The 16,151-nt window shown below is 49.3% G+C and overlaps 2 protein-coding genes across 2 annotated transcripts; one reads left to right on the forward strand and one right to left on the reverse strand.

The window, feature by feature from the left end:
* Window positions 1–2,580: 2,580 nt before the first annotated feature.
* On the forward strand, window positions 2,581–6,092 carry ART5 (ADP-ribosyltransferase 5). Its single transcript, XM_039847816.1, has 5 exons — window positions 2,581–2,920; window positions 3,190–3,310; window positions 4,276–5,005; window positions 5,624–5,656; window positions 5,743–6,092. The coding sequence occupies exons 2-5, from the start codon at window positions 3,251–3,253 to the stop codon at window positions 5,844–5,846; spliced, it is 927 nt and encodes a 308-aa protein (XP_039703750.1). The 5' UTR covers window positions 2,581–2,920; window positions 3,190–3,250; the 3' UTR covers window positions 5,847–6,092.
* Window positions 6,093–6,652: 560 nt separating this feature from the next.
* LOC120590519 (short transient receptor potential channel 2 homolog) lies at window positions 6,653–15,138 on the reverse strand. The gene is given in 7 exon segments (XM_039848317.1): window positions 6,653–6,918; window positions 6,921–7,074; window positions 7,990–8,100; window positions 10,682–10,948; window positions 11,515–11,707; window positions 13,893–13,985; window positions 14,944–15,138. Coding segments are annotated over 6 exon segments (1,080 nt in total). The 5' UTR covers window positions 13,982–13,985; window positions 14,944–15,138.
* Window positions 15,139–16,151: the final 1,013 nt, after the last annotated feature.

Genomic DNA, 16,151 nt, shown 5'->3' on the forward strand with positions numbered 1-16,151 from the left:
ACACATTGCCATCTGCTGGGTAGCCCTCCTCCTGCTACCCACTCTTCCAGGCTTAGCTCAGGGGTCACCTCCTCTAGGTAATATTCTGACTCCTCTGGGTTCTTATATTGCCCTGTGCTTCCTCTGTCACTGTCCTAATCGTACTATGCTTCCCTTATGTGTCTGTCTCCCCTACTGGCCTTTGAGTTCCTTGAAGGCAGGGACGAGGTATGACCCATTTTGTGTCCACAGCGCTCAGTCCAAGGCCAGGCCCAGGTGAGGCCTCCCAGAATGTTTGCTGAGGGTCTGAGATGTTTTCTGTGTGCAGCTAACAATGTAGACCATTGCAAGCAGACAGATGAACTACTTCGGTGACTAGTGTTGAGGGGAAATGAGGTAGGGGCCAGAGTGATGAGGAAGGTATGCAAGTAGAGGAAATGGAGGCACCTGGCGATTCCTTTTCATATCCAAGCTGTCTTTCTGTTTTCATCCTGCTTGGGACACTTCTCATTAGTTTCCCTTTCCCAGGCCCTTGGGGATGTGACTCCAAATTCCAGCAATTCCCAAATTTTCCAGACCTCTCTATCAAAGGTGCTATGGTCTGAATGTTTGTGTCTTCCCCAAAATTCATATGTTCTAATCTTAATGCCCAGTGTGATGGTATTAGAAGGTACGGCCTTTGGGACGTGATTAGTTCTTTAGGATTAGTTCTTTAGGGCGGAGCCTTCTTGAATGAGATGAGTGGTCTAATAAAAGAGAGCTCCCTAGCCCCTTCCATCATGTGAAGATACAGTGAGAAGGTGCCGGCTATGATCCGGGAAGGGAGCCCTTACCTGACCACACAAACAGGCTGACTTTAGAATTCAATAGAACTCCAGAAATGTGAGAAACAGATAAAACAAAGATAAAATAGTCCCTGAAACTTTTCCTAATGACGCCTATGACTCCACTGTTAATATCCCAAATTTTCTCTAAAGAAAACTTTCCTTGCCCAATGCCCAGGAGGAAGATGGTGTGCCCCTTACCTAGGCCTCTCCAAGGCGGGGAAGCTGGTGATGGTCTCCTGTGATGGCCACTGGGCGAGGGGGAGGGTAGGATTTCTCCTTTATACTGTACCTCCCCCACACAGTTGCTCAGAAATGTGACACTCCCCCATCTATTTCTGGATGTCTCTTCAAGGCTCAGGAACACTAGCCCCTGCCCAGTCTGCCCTGGGCCAGTGCTCTTCCCATGCAAAAGAGAATCCCTGAAGCCAGAGAGAAGGTGGGCTGAGGCTTGGAGGATTCAGGCTGGAAGAACTGCCTCCCCCCTGGACTTGGTCTTGCGCTCAGCACCCCTGGCCTCAGAGAATATCTCCTTGTATGTATGTGTTCCTCTCATGTGAGCACAGAGACTTACCTAAGGAGAGAGTCCCAGATTAAGGAGGCTGGGTCTGGGTCCCCACCCCCCCAGCACTGCTTTGCTGTATGATCTTACAGGACTTTCTGCCTCACTCAGGACCCTTGTTCAATAACTGGATTTGACTCCATCTCTTGGGGCATTTCTTGGGGTTCCAGGTCTTGGGATGGGAGAGGCAATTCCTCAAAACCAGAGGACAAAGCACGATCCCACTAGATCTTGTCCCAAGGACTATCCCAGCAGACCTCACTGTCCCAGAGTGAATCTTCTATTCCAACAACGGCAAACACTCTGGTCCCTCCAGGCAGAATGTGTAGGCAAGATGCTGCTTTTCACAATAATGGTGAACAGTAGAGTGGTTCCTGATTTTCTAATCTAAGGACCTTGGGGTGGCCAGTTTCTTTGGAAGGAGGCAGAAGAACTTGTCTTGAAGCTATTTGCCTGACGAGCACTCTGGTCTTTTGGGATGCCACTCTTTCTACCTCCTACCATCCCGCAAGCCCAGGCGCACAGTTTGTCTTCCTTTGTGGCCTACAGGAAGGCTTTTTAGAGAAAACGGGGTTCTAGGTGAAGGAAATTCTTTATTTGCCTGGCAGCTAGAAGGGATAGGGAAACAGGGATGGGGCTAAATTAAAGACCAGACCAGGATGGAGGCCTGGGGTAAGTCTAACTAACCTCCATGCCCACCTGAGCCCCAGCAGGAAGCAGGCAGAATCTCTTAACTCCTGACATTCAAGGCCCTCAACTCCTGTAGTCACTGTGGAGGAGTATCCCTCCCACCCCACAAAAGCTTAGGCGGCAGAAAGCTCTTCCCGGAGCTGCTTACTGATTGCTCAGGCTGGCCCCTTCTCCTATTACCTCTGATTGGGGATCCAAAACTCAGAGCCAGGTTATTTATAGAAAGTCCCGCAGGAGGCAAGGAGAAAAACCAGTGTTTGCAAACATGGGGTCACCTGAGTCTGAGAGGTCCTGGGAGAGAAGGTCTGGGAGGGGGCGGGGCTGGACACTGAGGATCTGAAACTGAGAGCTCTTGCCTCTGGTCCAACCCTACTGACAGAGGAGCGAGGTAAAGAGAAGGGAGGGGAGTGGCGCTCAGATGCTGGGCCATATGCAAATACATGCAAATCAGCGAGTGCACAAGTGGTGACCTCTTGGTGGGCGGGCGGGGACACTCACGGGGCTCTAGGGCCTAGTGGTCTGGGGACCTGGCGAGGCCGGGTTAGGGCCACCCAGAGGAAGAGGCCAAGTCTCATCAGCTCCTTTCCCCAACACTGGGCTTGTTTGGAGGCAAAAAGTGTCCTTGAGAAAGAACTCGTAGCTCTTGGGGAGTGGAGTCATGTCACTCAGCCCCTTCTTCGCCTCTTCCGCTGCCTCCACCCCAGAGTCTGTTGTTGAGGAAGAGCGGTGTCGGGTTACCGCCGCGGGGGCTATAGTTAGCCGTGGGACTTTGCTTAACGGCCGGACTCCTGGGACAGCACTGTGCCCTCGCAGACAGTAGCCCCCGGCCGCATCCCTTCTAGCTCTCGGCCTCCGCGTCCTCCAGGTGGGTCCCCGGCCCCTGCCCCCTCCCCTTTTAAAATAATGGCTCCACCTTGACCATTGCAAAAAATTTTCCAAGCTCAAGGCGCGGAGTCCGGGGAGCAGAGACCTTGGGTTGTGCTTATGCCGGTGGGAGTGGGGTGGGGCAGTGATACCCAAGGCCCCGCCTACCCTCTTAGGCCCGCCTTTGGCCCTGCCCACGCCCACGCCTTGGCGCGGGGTCCTGGACCCTCTTCTTCACACTTCAAAAGTGGGGCGGGTCTCTTTCCCCAGCCCATTGAAGTGAAGACTCCACCACCGGCATCCGGACCTTGCCCTCCTTCCTTGCCCAGGGATGATGCTGACCGCTCTGCTGTTCCCCCTCAGCTGCCTCGGTTTCCAAACCCTTTGGCAGGTAACTGGGGAACCATCCCCTGTCACAAAGAGAAGAGTTTGGGGGCAGACCCTGAGGAGGTGGACGGGGGGACTGGCTCTTCAAAAATCTCTCCCAGGGACTGTTCTGTAGGACCCCAATCTTCTTAATCCTCTTCTCAGCAAACTCAGGGAGCCCCCAAGTTCCTATTACCTCTCCCAGAACCCCCATCTCCACTTACTGGTTCTCTCTTGTGGTCCTCCTTCCTTTTTATCATCCTTCCTAGGAACTGCCTCTAACTTACTCATTTCTATTTCCCATCTCCCACCACAGGCTCAGGGTAGGCACAGCATACCGTGTACTGCCCTCCTGCAGCCCTCCCAGATCAGGGCTCCTCCCCACTCCACCTCAGGTTTGGGGACAAGGACTTCTAAAGCAGGAGGGGGCTCAGGAGTCTCAGAACTAACAATGATTTAGTATGGTGGCTGAGCATCTATCTGCATGGGAAGGAAAGAATGTGAGGATGGATGAAGTCAGGTAATTGGACACTGGTGGTACATTTGTATATCACCTTCACACTGAGTCTTAGAGCCAGAACAGTGCTTGGAAGCCAGCTAGCCCCACTTCCCGCCGAGGGCAGGAACCTCTCTGATGACGAGATGACCTCTTTTAGGTTGTACAGTAGTGAAGATCTATATGCTATCTTCACAATAGCCCTGTGAGGTCGGAAGTATCAATTTGTAGGTGAAGAACCTGAAGTCCGGAAGCTTAAGAGACTTGCCTAAGGTCCCACTGCTAGTAGGTAGTAAAGTCAGGATCTGAACCCACATATGTGATTCTAGTGCCTGTATTATCTAAGCCCTTGGGCCCTTGCCAAACTGCATACAGTGGATATTTGGGCATAGAAATGAGGTTTTGTATTTCTGAACTGAACTACCACCAGGACCCCTGTCCAGTGCTCTGAACTTATACCCTTTCCTGTGTGGCTCTCTTTCTTACCTCCATAGGCCCAGGCTATTCCCATTCTGCCTCTGGGCCTGGCTCCAGATACTTTTGATGATGCCTATGTGGGCTGCGTGGAGGAGATGGAGGAGAAGGCAGCCCTTCTGCTCAAAGAGGAGATGGCCCTCCATGCCCTGCTGCGGGAGTCCTGGGAGACAGCCCAGGAGGTCTGGAAACAAAAGCAGCAAGGGCTCACTCTACCCCCTGGCTTCAAATCCCAGCATGGCATCGCCGTCATGGTCTACACCAACTCATCTAACACATTGTACTGGGAGCTGAACCAGGCAGTGCGGACAGGCGGTGGCTCCCGGGAGTTCTACATGAAGCACTTCCCCTTCAAGGCCTTGCACTTCTACCTGACCCGAGCACTGCAGCTCCTGCAGGGGAGTGAGGGCTGCAGCAAGGGACCTGGGGAGGTGGTGTTTCGAGGTGTAGGCACACTTCACTTTGAACCCAAGAGGCTGGGGGACTCTGTCCGCTTGGGCCAGTTTGCCTCCAGCTCCCTCGATGAGACAGTGGCCCACAGATTTGGTAATGCCACCTTCTTCTCCCTGAGGACCTGCTTTGGGGCCCCTATCCAGGCCCTGTCCGTCTTTCCTGAGGAGCGTGAGGTGCTGATCCCTCCCCATGAAGTCTTCTTGGTCACCAGGTTCTCTCAGGATGGAGCCCGGACCCTAGTGACTCTCTTGAGCTATAATCAGACCTGCAGCCACTTTAACTGCGCCTATCTGGGTGGTGAGCTGTGCATGAGGGAAGCAGGACTGGAGGGGATGGTGAATTAAGCCAGGTTGTCCCTATACAATCCCCAGGGCCTTCAAGAGACCCACTTGGTTAATGGGGGCTAGAAGTCAGCTGTAGTCATTGTTCTCTGTGACTCAGGTCCTGCCAGCTCTTAGAAGGTCCTATCATTGTTCTCCAGATCTGTGAATATTCTCAAATGATTCTGTAAATGTTCTCGAAAGGTTCCATCTGCTGTAGACTCAAATAGACCAAAAGAACCTGGTTCAGAAGTCAGCAAGCAGAGGAAAGTGACACAAGTGCTGTTTCAGGTCTCAGAAGGTCCTGGGCTTCGCAGGGTCCACAGGACACATGTCTGTGCTAGTGCTGAGGCAAAGAGAGAGTGGAGGAGTGACGGAGGCTAGGATGGGAACAGGGATGGGTAAGCCACCTGGGAAGATTTCTTGGAGGAAAGAGGAAGAAAGGCAGTCAAAAGTTTGCAAAAAAAAAAAAAAAAAAAAGTTTGAGAAAGATAGATGGAGAAGGGGAATGGCCAGTACCAGAGCCTGGTGGAAAGAGGAGTTTAGGGTGTGAGGGTCTGTCTACATGGAGGCCTCACTGTGCTGTCTGTTGCAGGGGAGAAGAGGCAGAGATGTGTGTCTGCACCAAGTGAGTCACCCTCCTGCCCCTTCCCTCGGCTGCTTTGACTCCTTCTGGCCCTCCTGGCCCCTCACCTTCTTTTCTCTCTCCCGCAGGGTGGCAGCCAGACTCACCCTCCAAGGGGGCCTTCTCTCTGCTCTCCTGGAAGACTCTGCTCTTGGCCCCGCAGGGATTCCACTTCTCAGGAGCTCAGCCCTGAAAGTCCAATGTTTGCCACTTCAGAGTCATGGGAACTGATGACCTGCATTTGAAGAATGAAGCAACCTCGAGAAGCAAGAACATGGTTTCTGGCCAATGCCTAGCAGCCATCTCCCCAACCAGGATGTGGGGGAATCTGAGGCTATGGAAGGGTAAAGGAAGCCTCGCTATGTGGTGGGGACGCCCTAGGATAAGTAAGGGTGGTACTGTGATGGCCACTCAATTAAACAGTGTTGCAGTGTGGAGACATCAAATTGCACGATTGGTTTATTTCATGAGACTAGACCATCTACCCTGCTCTGGCCTTGCAGGACTGAGGGACTAAAAAGAATGACTTCTTGATCACTCATAGACGTGGTTCCCTGTGCATGCTCGTCACACACTGTAATTTGCAAACACAGAAGCTTTAACAGCCAGAGGTTCCTCACAACAACTCTGAAGGCAGGAAAGGACAGAGGATTCCCCAGCCCATTCGTTAGATGAGGAAGGAAGCAACTTGCTCCAGCTCAGAGAGATAGTACCGAAACCAGGCTCCTCACCTCCCAGTCCAGAATGTTTTCCACTAAAGATTTGAAGGAACTCAAGGTAGGATCCTAAACTCAAGATATTTGGGACCGCAGAGCAAGCCATTTCTCTCTGCCCTGCTCTCACAAGGGTCAGTTTCAGGGGAGGGAGGGAGGAGATCTGAAAACATCAAGAGACAGAGATTCTCATACACTTTGGAGGCATCTGACATCCTGAACAGAAACTTTATTTAGGCAAGAAAAGCAGCATAGACTCCTATTCAGTGACCCCCACCCTCACCATCTAGGTTGCTCTACTCAGCAACAGAAGGAGGGACCCTCCCACAGCATCAGGGCCCCACCGCTTGCTTCCCAAATCTTCCGCCTGGGGCAGTTCCCCAACCCCTTCTGATTCCTGCTTTCTATGTACTAGCACATGAGCTGGAGAAGAAGGGCCAGACTTTCTAGAAGCAGTAGTCTCAGCCCTTCCAGCGTCCTGAAGCCCCATTTCTGCAGATACCTGGGTCCCCACAATCCCTGGCACTGTCAGCTCTGGGGTCTCACAGATGCGGGCCCCAGGTTCTGGAAGCTGTTGCACACTCTGGTGATACAGCAGATGAGGATGCTGGCACCATCGGGCGGCCGGGGCGGCCCTCCTTCTGCCAGAGTCCGCTGCATACCAGCTACCTTGCTTTGTAGTCGAGAGACTGTCTTGGTCAATTTTGTCTGCAGAGGGGTGGGGAGCATTGATGGGAGGTCTCTCAGAAGATGAACCTGCCATGTACATTTCTATCCTCCACAGAACCTCAGGGAACATCTGCCTGGGGTTCCTGAGGGAGAACTAGAGGAAGTGAGAAAATGGCTTATGGGATCAGGTGGGCAGGCCAAGTCTGGGGCAGATGGATCTGAGTGGGGCTGGGAGGTGATGAGTTCAGAAGACACAAAGAAGGAAAGTCTTATGGGCCAGGGAAGGGGTCAGGAGTCCTAGGGATGGGGGAGTTTAACAGGCAGAGATTTGTACATCCGCCCACTCAGCCCTCTTGCCCATCTACACCTGCCCAGCTCATACCCATCCTCAGGGCCCAGTTCAAATTCCACATACCCTTTCTGCAACTTCTGGTACTCTGTCTTTCTACCTTCTCATGAGCCTCTCAAAATGATAGGCTCTTTCTCTCTTTTGGGTCCCACTGTAGTTTATGTCTCTCTTAGCTAAGCACTTTCTGCCTAGCAAGATGGTTCCTCTTGCTCACCAGAGTGAAAGCTTCCTATGCGTCCTTGCTCTACACAATCCCCCTCCCTCCAAGACAGGACATGGAACAAAGGGGATGTGGCAATGAATATTGTTTGCATGAAAAAGTGAATGAGTGAATGAGTAATGAATTAAGTGAATGAGTAAATGGCTAAGGGAGTGAATGAGAGAATACATGAACATGTAAATGAGAGCAGGAATAAAGGATGGGTCAGAGAGTAATTGAGTGAAATGGGCCACACTGTGCAGGTTGTGGCTTCCAAGGGTAAGATGAGGCCACATATAACTGCAGGCCTGATGAGCGGCGTGAGTCTGGGTGTGGTGCATCTATCCCAGCTGAGCAAAGAACAGGAATGTGGAAGCCTGGGAGGTGAGCGACTAACATTTCCTACCAGTCTCCTCAGGGCAGTCTCTAAGTAATGCTGTACCAGGGCCTTGATAACTCAAAGGCGATAAGATCTAGGCTTTCCCTCCCCAGGCCCTGCCCCTGCCACAGGATTGGCCTGGGATGGGAAGACAGAAAGGTGAGAGAGATTCTCCACCCCAGCCTTCTCTAATCACTGCTGCTGCCCCCAGGCAATGAAGGATGAAGGCAGTCTGTGCAAACTTTTATGGCCCTGAAGGCCACATCTCTAGACTCTGGTGCAGTTCTGTAAGGTAGAAAGAAGGGGCCAGCAGTTTGGGGGAGAGGGTTGGGAGGCTGGGGTGGGAGTAGGGAGAGACAGCAACGTTGAGCAGGGCAGAGTTGAGATCTCTTCTGCCACCACCCAAACCTTGATTATCTTGAGCTGAGTTAGTCCAGGTTTAACCTTGACCTTAAAATTTTGCAGCGGAGGAGACTGGGGGATGTGGGGAGGCAACTGCACAGAACTGCTCATGCATATGAGATGGAAATTATCATGCAAATTAGAACGATAGGTTCTGGGTCCAGTCTCAGGCCTCAGGATAGTACCAGGAGGGCAAGTAGAGCATCAGTCTCCAACCTTTTTGGCTCCAGGGACCAGTGCTCCTATGAGAATCTAATGCCTGATGATCTGAGGTGAAGCTGAGGCGGTGATGCTAGCGCTGGGGAGTGGCTGCAAATATAGATGAAGTTTCGCTTGCTCACCTGCTGCTCACTTACTGCTGCTGTGTGGCCTGGTTTCTAACAGGCCATGGTACCAGCACTGCGGTTGGGAACCTTGAAGTAGAGCATATGGGGCAGATAATGGAGTGGGAGAGGGAGAGAGAGAGAGAGAGAAAACTCGCAAGCTCAAGCTAGCAGGAGTGTATGCAGTGGATGAGAGAATGGGCAGAAGACAGGCTGAAATCTCAGCTCCGTCCTTTAGCAGCTGGGTGTCTCAGGCAAGTTAGTCAACTTCTTCAGGACTGAGTGTCTCCAAATTTAAAACGGAGATGGTAATAATCACTCCTTCCCAGGTTAGTACTTCCCTGGCATAGAGTAGGGGCTCTCTAAATACTTAGGAAATAATTATTTTTATTTATCTAGTTTTATCTTTTCTCTAAATATTTTATAGTTAGTGTATTTACTTTTGTAATATAAAAAAGCAAAATATTTCATTAAATATTTTAAAAGGAGAGATGGGATTGGCAGAGATGGGGCAGGCAGAAGTATGAGAGAGAATGATGGGCCCTTTTCAGCTACAGAGTTTATCAAACATTTTTCTTGGGAGAAATAAGGAATAAAAATTTTTGGAGGCCATTTCCTGAAGATACAGGATAAGTGGGAGGGGACACCTGGTTGGATCATCAATACCAGACTAGTGAGGTGGGGTGGCTGGAAGAAGACTAAGACCTCAGTGAAGGTGCGATGGAGGACTGGGGAGAACCCCCTGCCAGCTGGTAGAGTGGAATCTAGCAGGACGCAGTGACACTGCCCATCTAGGACTGGGCACAGGCTCAGAGAACTGAAGAAGCTGAGTTTCACCCTACGGTGGAAGCAGTCCTGACATGTGGTTTGCAAATAAATACACATCAGGCAGCCTGAACAGGGCCAGGAAGTGGCCAGGAGGAAAGGGCGATAATTCCAGAATTTGAAGTCATAGATCCAGGAGGGTAACAGAGGTGTCCATGCACAATAGCCTGGAGCCGGGATGTGGTGGGAACTGGGAACATTTGGCATTTAGTTTCTGTGTCAGGTTTTCTCCATGTTTTTGTACATGCAGTTTCCTGTGCTTAGAACTGCCCTCTCCACTGTATTGGCCCATCAACTTCTTGTTTATCTTTCAGGGCTCTGTTCTCCCTTCCAGGTCTCTGGGAAGCTCCCTGACTCATGAGACTGCATCTGGTACCTCTCCTTTGTGCTCTAATGGACCCCGGTGCTTCCTTCTATAATCGGCTTTTCATCCTGTATATTTACAATCTATTTCCTTCTGCTACTGTAGACTGTCAGCACTTGGAGGGCCCACCATTGTGCACATTGTTATCTCTAGTATAGTTGTGGTTGGGTAAGTGTTTGTTGAGCAAACTGTTGAACATCCAGATAAGGGAAGGCCCTCCTCACCTGGGGATCTAGGGACCTCAGATCTCCACAATTGGCCTGTGGCCCCACAGGGCCGACCTGGAGGCCCTGGCTTAGAGAGATCCTCAGGTTACACATTTTAAGGGGAAGGATAGAATCCCCTACAAATCCAGCAGTAATGCTGGTTTTAATTAGGAAGGGGCTCCCGTGACAAGCCAGACGGAGTTAGGGAACAGCTGAGAGGTGTGTGAGGCCCTTGGAGACCTGGCCTCCTCTGTCAGGCCTCCGTCAGCCTTCTAATCTCCCAGTTTGTGGGGCATTTTTCCCTCAGCTTCTTAACACTTTTTTTGAAAAATTTTCAACCATGTCTTGGCCCAGTTTAGGGCAAAAAGTTTTGTCTGGAGCTTACAAGGTGTTGGTGGCTTGGGAGGAGGGTGGTGTGGACTTCTGTTTAAGCCAACTAACACATGGTTGGAAATTTAGGAAATGGCCAAAGCCAGGGAGAGAGAAGGACATGCCATGTGAAAACAAGAATTGGAAACTGGCCTTCTGGGGAACACGCCTGGAAAGACAGATAAGGCCTGATAGAAAGAGGACCAACACCAAGCAGATGAGGTACTCACAAAAGTGAGGACTGGAGGATAGTTTGGCTTCTTGGTTTTGCAGAAGGAGCAGCAACAGCAAATGAACCAGAAAATCTTCCTGAGAGATTTAAATGATGGGAAGAGGTTAGTCAGAGGACGGAGTCTAAGGAAATGGGGGCAGGAGCTGGGGTAGTGGTGCTTGGAGGAGGGCAAGGTGCTGAAGGGCACAGGAAGCATCAGGCCCTCTCGGAAATAGCACAGGTAGAGCTTGGAGGGAGCAAACTTCCATTCCACATCAGCATCAGCCTGTGGTCCAGGACATAGGGGGCTCTGCAAGGACTACTTTGGTACCCAGCCCTCCTGCGCATTCGGTCTGCCTCATTTCCCCCCATTCTCACATCATTTCTTCTCCAGTGTGCCAGCCACCTTCTTCTCCCCTTTCTTATCTTCATCATCATCCATCACCCACATTTCCCCTGCTTGTCTCTCCCTTCTTCCCTTCCTCTCCATTATCTTTCATCCTTCTGATCCAATTCCTGCCCAGCCATTCCTCCAGCCACAAACCCTAACCTACCCATCTCTTTCCCTCTCCTTTCTCACGTTCCTACCTACTTTTCCACAACACACCCTTCCTCCCAACCATAAAGTGAAAAGAGCACAAGACTTGTGTCTGGAAAAACTAATAGCATTACTAAGACCCTCATTTTACAGATAAGGAGGATAAGTCCTAGAGAGGAAAACCTGTCTTAAATCACAAAACAGGGCAATAGTGGAGGCAGAGCAGGAACCCAAATGTCTCAACTTCTTGTATACTATTCCTCTCTATCCCTGTCTCCCTTCTGCCCGGCCTACACTGGCCTCAGTTCACACACCTCAATCTTCTGGAAGGAATTGGTGATCATGGCAATGAGCATGTTGAGCAGCACGATGACCATGACGATGGTAAAGATGCCATAGAGGGCCTGGCCCATGAATTCAGACACCAGAAACTGAGGCATGTCTACCACACTGTGCTCCTCCATGCCAAACATGGTCCAGAACAGAAAGTGGAACGTCTCGTTAAAACTAGCATGTTGAGACAAAGGGTAGGATGTGAGGAGTGGGATTGAGCCTGAGTGTCACTCACACATAGTCCTCTCCACCCCGCTAGACCCAGCCAAAGGCGTTCTGCATCCATGAAGCCCTTTGGACCACCTTGGGCCAAACAGACACTTGCCATTTCTGAGCTCCAGCTTTTATTCTTTCAGCCAACCAGTATTTACTGAGCACATAGTACTGTCATAGGTGCAAAGGATACAGCTGTGAACAAGACAAACATGGTTCTTGTGTCTAAGGACCTTATGTTCTAGAGTGGGGATGAGAATGAGATAGACACTAACTATTATACCACCATTTTAAAATTGTGGTAAGTGCTATGAAGAAGCAGCATGAGATGTTATGACCTAATCTGGGAGTTGGGGAAAGCTGCTTTAAAAGCATTCAAGCTGAGCTCTGAAGGGTCTGTGGGAATCAACCAGGTGAAAGGGAAGAAGATGTGAAGAGCATTCCCAAGACGTGGGGAGCCTGCGGGCATTTGATGAACTGAGAGAAGGCCAGCATAGCTGGTGTCAGAGGGCAAAGGAGAGAGAGGCTTGTGAGAGAGGGGCTTGTGAGAGGTAAGTAAGTAGGGACCAACCAGGTCATTCAGTACCTTGTAAGATAAAAACAAAGATCCTTATTGTGGCTTATGAGCATTAGGAAGCTATGAAGAGTTCTAAGCAGAGGGGTAACACCTGATTTACATTTGAAAAGATCACTGTTGGCTGTTGCTAGTAGTATGGGAGGGAATCAGATGAGAAAGTGAGGGCATGGAGACCAGTTAAGGCAGTGGTCCCCAACCTTTTCAGCACTAGGGACCGGTGCTCCTGTGATAATCTAATATCTGATGATCTAAGGTGGAGCTGAGGTGGAGCTGGGGGGCGGTTGCAAATACAGATGAAGCTTCACTCGCTCGCCCGCTGCTCACCTCTTGCTGTGTGGCCCAGTTCCTAACAGACCATGGACTGGTACTGGTCCACAGCATAGGGATTGGGGACCCCTGAATTAAGGAACTGTTGCCATGGCCTCGGTGAGAGGGTAATGGTTTGAACCACAGTAGTAGCAACTCCAATGCTACCTGTTCCAGGAAGCCATTCCTGAACTTCCTTCTCTACCTCCAGCAGAAAGTGCATGTCTATGAGTCACTCACCGACCTGACCACATTCTCCCTCCTATTGTGTTTATTTGTGAATCTGTTTTATTCCGCCTATCTCAGCGCCAGTTCAGGCCTCAATCATTGCAGCGACCTCTGCGACTTGTCTCTGACCTCAATCTGTCTCTTGTTATTCCATCCTCCACACATTGCATCCAAGGTGTTCTTGCTAAATGCTGATCTGATGTGTTGTTGTACTTCTGTTTGTCACACTTTAAATGATCCTAACTACCTCTCCAATGGGCTAAACTGACACCATACGTCTCCTGATGTGATGTGATGGAAAGTTCACATCATTAACTAGGTTGTGTTCTTGCCCAAATTGCTTAGCTTAAATCTAATCATGAGAAAATAGGTAAATCCCAACTGTGGAACACTCTCTATGATAAAACTTGGTCTGTACTCTTCCAAAAAGTTCATTTGTTGTGAAAGGCAAAGGTAGAGAGAGTGTTCTAGATAAAAGGAGACTAAAGAGATGTAACAATAAAATGATCCCAGATTGGATCTCAGGTTTTTAAAAAAACCAGAAAGATTTTTTTTGGCAACTGGGGAACTTCAGAGGATTGTAGAGTAAATAATATTGTGGAATCAATATTAAATTTTTTGAGTGTGATAATGGTTTTGTGGTAACAATCTTAGGATATATCCAGAACTATTTGAGGGTGAAGTGTCATGATGTTTACAACTTACTTTTAAATGTTTCAGGAAAAAAAATTAAAATAATAAAAAAATTAACAGCTGGTGAAGCTAGGTGATGGGAATATGGGTGTCCATTGTGCTTTTAACTTTTTCATAGAATTGACATTTTTCAAAATAAAACATTTGTGGAGAAAGTGAGTAAATGAATGAGTAAATGAATAAATAAATGAGCATGTATCAGTAAGGGAGTGATTCACCGAACCAGAGAATTCATGATTGAGTGAATAGGTGAGGGAGGAGGGGAGAAGAAAGAGGGGATCAGTAAGCTCCCAGCACAGTCCAAGACTCTCACCTGCCCATCCTGCCTCTGCCCTGGCGTACTTGCCCAGCCGCTCTGTCTCCTGGTAGGGCACATAGATGTCGTTGAGGCCACAGAGGAAGGCGATCAGGATGATCATGAGGATGAACATGAACCTGGTGGGGGGTGGGATAGGGGAGGATCAGAGCAGGTCTCCACCCTGGGAGAAGTCAAGTTTTGGGAAGAAGAAAATGGAGTGATGACCTTTCAGACTCAGCTTTTCTACTTGACAAGTTTTCAATTTGGAATGGAGAAATTAAGGGATGAGAAATGAGAAGGGATTTCAAGTGGGTACCAAAGTAGGAACTCTCTCTCTCAAGAATAAAGCATATTGAGTTCAAGCAGTAAAAGCTGGGATGGGACAGTCTCCCAGGGAGGGACTGAGATCCTGAGATATGATACAGGAGTGAGGGGGAGCCAGAGAATCCAGCATTGATCACCAGCAGAGTTAAACACACATGTGAGAATGAGTTAGCTGCAACAGGACAGATTAGAAGAGTCTCAGGGGTGGGGTGGAGGTTCTTCTTCAACCTATGCTGAGCTGATGATATTCACAGAAAGAACCAAGGCTTTCCCCACCAAGGGCACCCACTCCAGTCCCACCTCAGGAGGGATTCCCAGGGGAGCCAGCATTACCATGTCTAATTCATCTTCTTGTCCCAAGTGTGCAGAACAAGGCCAAGCAGTCATTATTAATCAAACATTTACTAGGCTCCAACCATATACCAGTGGGATCCTGTAGTGAATAAGACAGATACAGTCCCTGTCCTCCCAGGGTTCATAATCTAGTGAGGGAGACAAGCAAGTAGCCACGTAGTTACAGTCCAGTGTGGGAAATGCTAAGGCTGAGGAGCAGGGCACAAAGGCTGTTACAGGACTGGATCTTCACTCTAATTTGGGGGCCAGGGAAAGCTTCTCACAGAAAGTGACATTTAAGTGAAATCTGATGGAAGAGCAAGAGCAGCCAGGTAAAGGGGCAGCGTGGGAAGGGGAGAGCAAATCAGCCCAGGCTTGGAGACTGGCAAGAGTGTGATGTAGTCAGGAACTGAATCAGTTCTCACAGCAGGAGTGTACCTTGTGAGGATGGAGTGAATGCTCAGTAATGTATGTTCAATGGGTGGATGGAACCCATTTAATTTATTTATCCATGTATTCTCAGGGCTTTGCTCACAGTGGGGCAGCAGCGAGTATTTATTGCCAGAAGAAACGAAGAGTTATTTATTTTTGACTTCTCTTCCCCCATGGACAGGATCTGTATTGGTTCCATCTCCACCTAGAACAGGTCAGTAACGTTTAGTAAATAACTAGATAAGAAACTTTTCCTCTTGGACTGCTCTTATTTTCTTCCTCAGGGTTGCCTGTCCAAATTTCCTTTTGGGCATCATTGACTGGCTTGATACAGGGTAGAGTAGTGGGCTTAGCGTACTGGTGGCTCAGAGTTTGCTAATTAAGCCAGAGCTAAATAAGCAGAGGTCATCTGAGGAAGAGGCTACCAGTCCAGCCTGCTGAGCTGAACAGCCAGAGGCGAGGAGAGCTCTGGAGAGTCTTGTAGATTGCATTGCTCAATTGTTTGAGAATACTTGATTCTGCTATAGAAAAAAAGAAAACCAATGGAATGGATGAAGTGTATCCATTAAGCATAGATAAGTTAGTTATCTGGGTGACATGTTGAACAAATAGAGTACATGTATGTGAACATACACAGAAAATGATGGTAGACACTAAACATTCATGATGCACTGAATATATATGAGGCTAACGAGGAACTCGGGATTCATCAGACCGTAAATCAGTTATCCACTGGCGACAGCCATTCTGGCCCCACATGTCCTCTTCTTTAAGACTGCAAAGAAAACTCATAGCTGCTCATCAGGATGGTTGGTAAGCTATCGCAGTGGCCAGACATACTTGCCCCTGGGTTCTTCCCATAGAGCAAGTGTTGGGCCCTGGCGACTTCTGGCTGTTGCATACCCTGCTCAAACCTCAACTCTGGTCGTCATAATGACATCATCATAAACACATCACTTATGGATTTAATAAACTGGATGATTCAAGGATCTTAATTTGGTCTGTGAGCCTTTCTGTTCCATAACCTTTGGGACAGGACTGCCCGCTGGTGAACTCGCAGGCTATCATTACACCAAGGCGATTTCCCACCTGACACTACAGACTAGTGTCTTATTTGCAAGAGGATAGGAACATCCAGAGTGGGTAGCAACTAATATCAGAGTAGGGGAAGAATTGGGTCCTTGCTGAGAGTCTAATACAGGTCCCCTAATTAG

Source organism: Pteropus medius, unplaced genomic scaffold, assembly GCF_902729225.1.
Source record: "Pteropus medius unplaced genomic scaffold, Ma_sr-lr_union100, whole genome shotgun sequence".
Classification (NCBI taxonomy): domain Eukaryota; kingdom Metazoa; phylum Chordata; class Mammalia; order Chiroptera; family Pteropodidae; genus Pteropus; species Pteropus medius.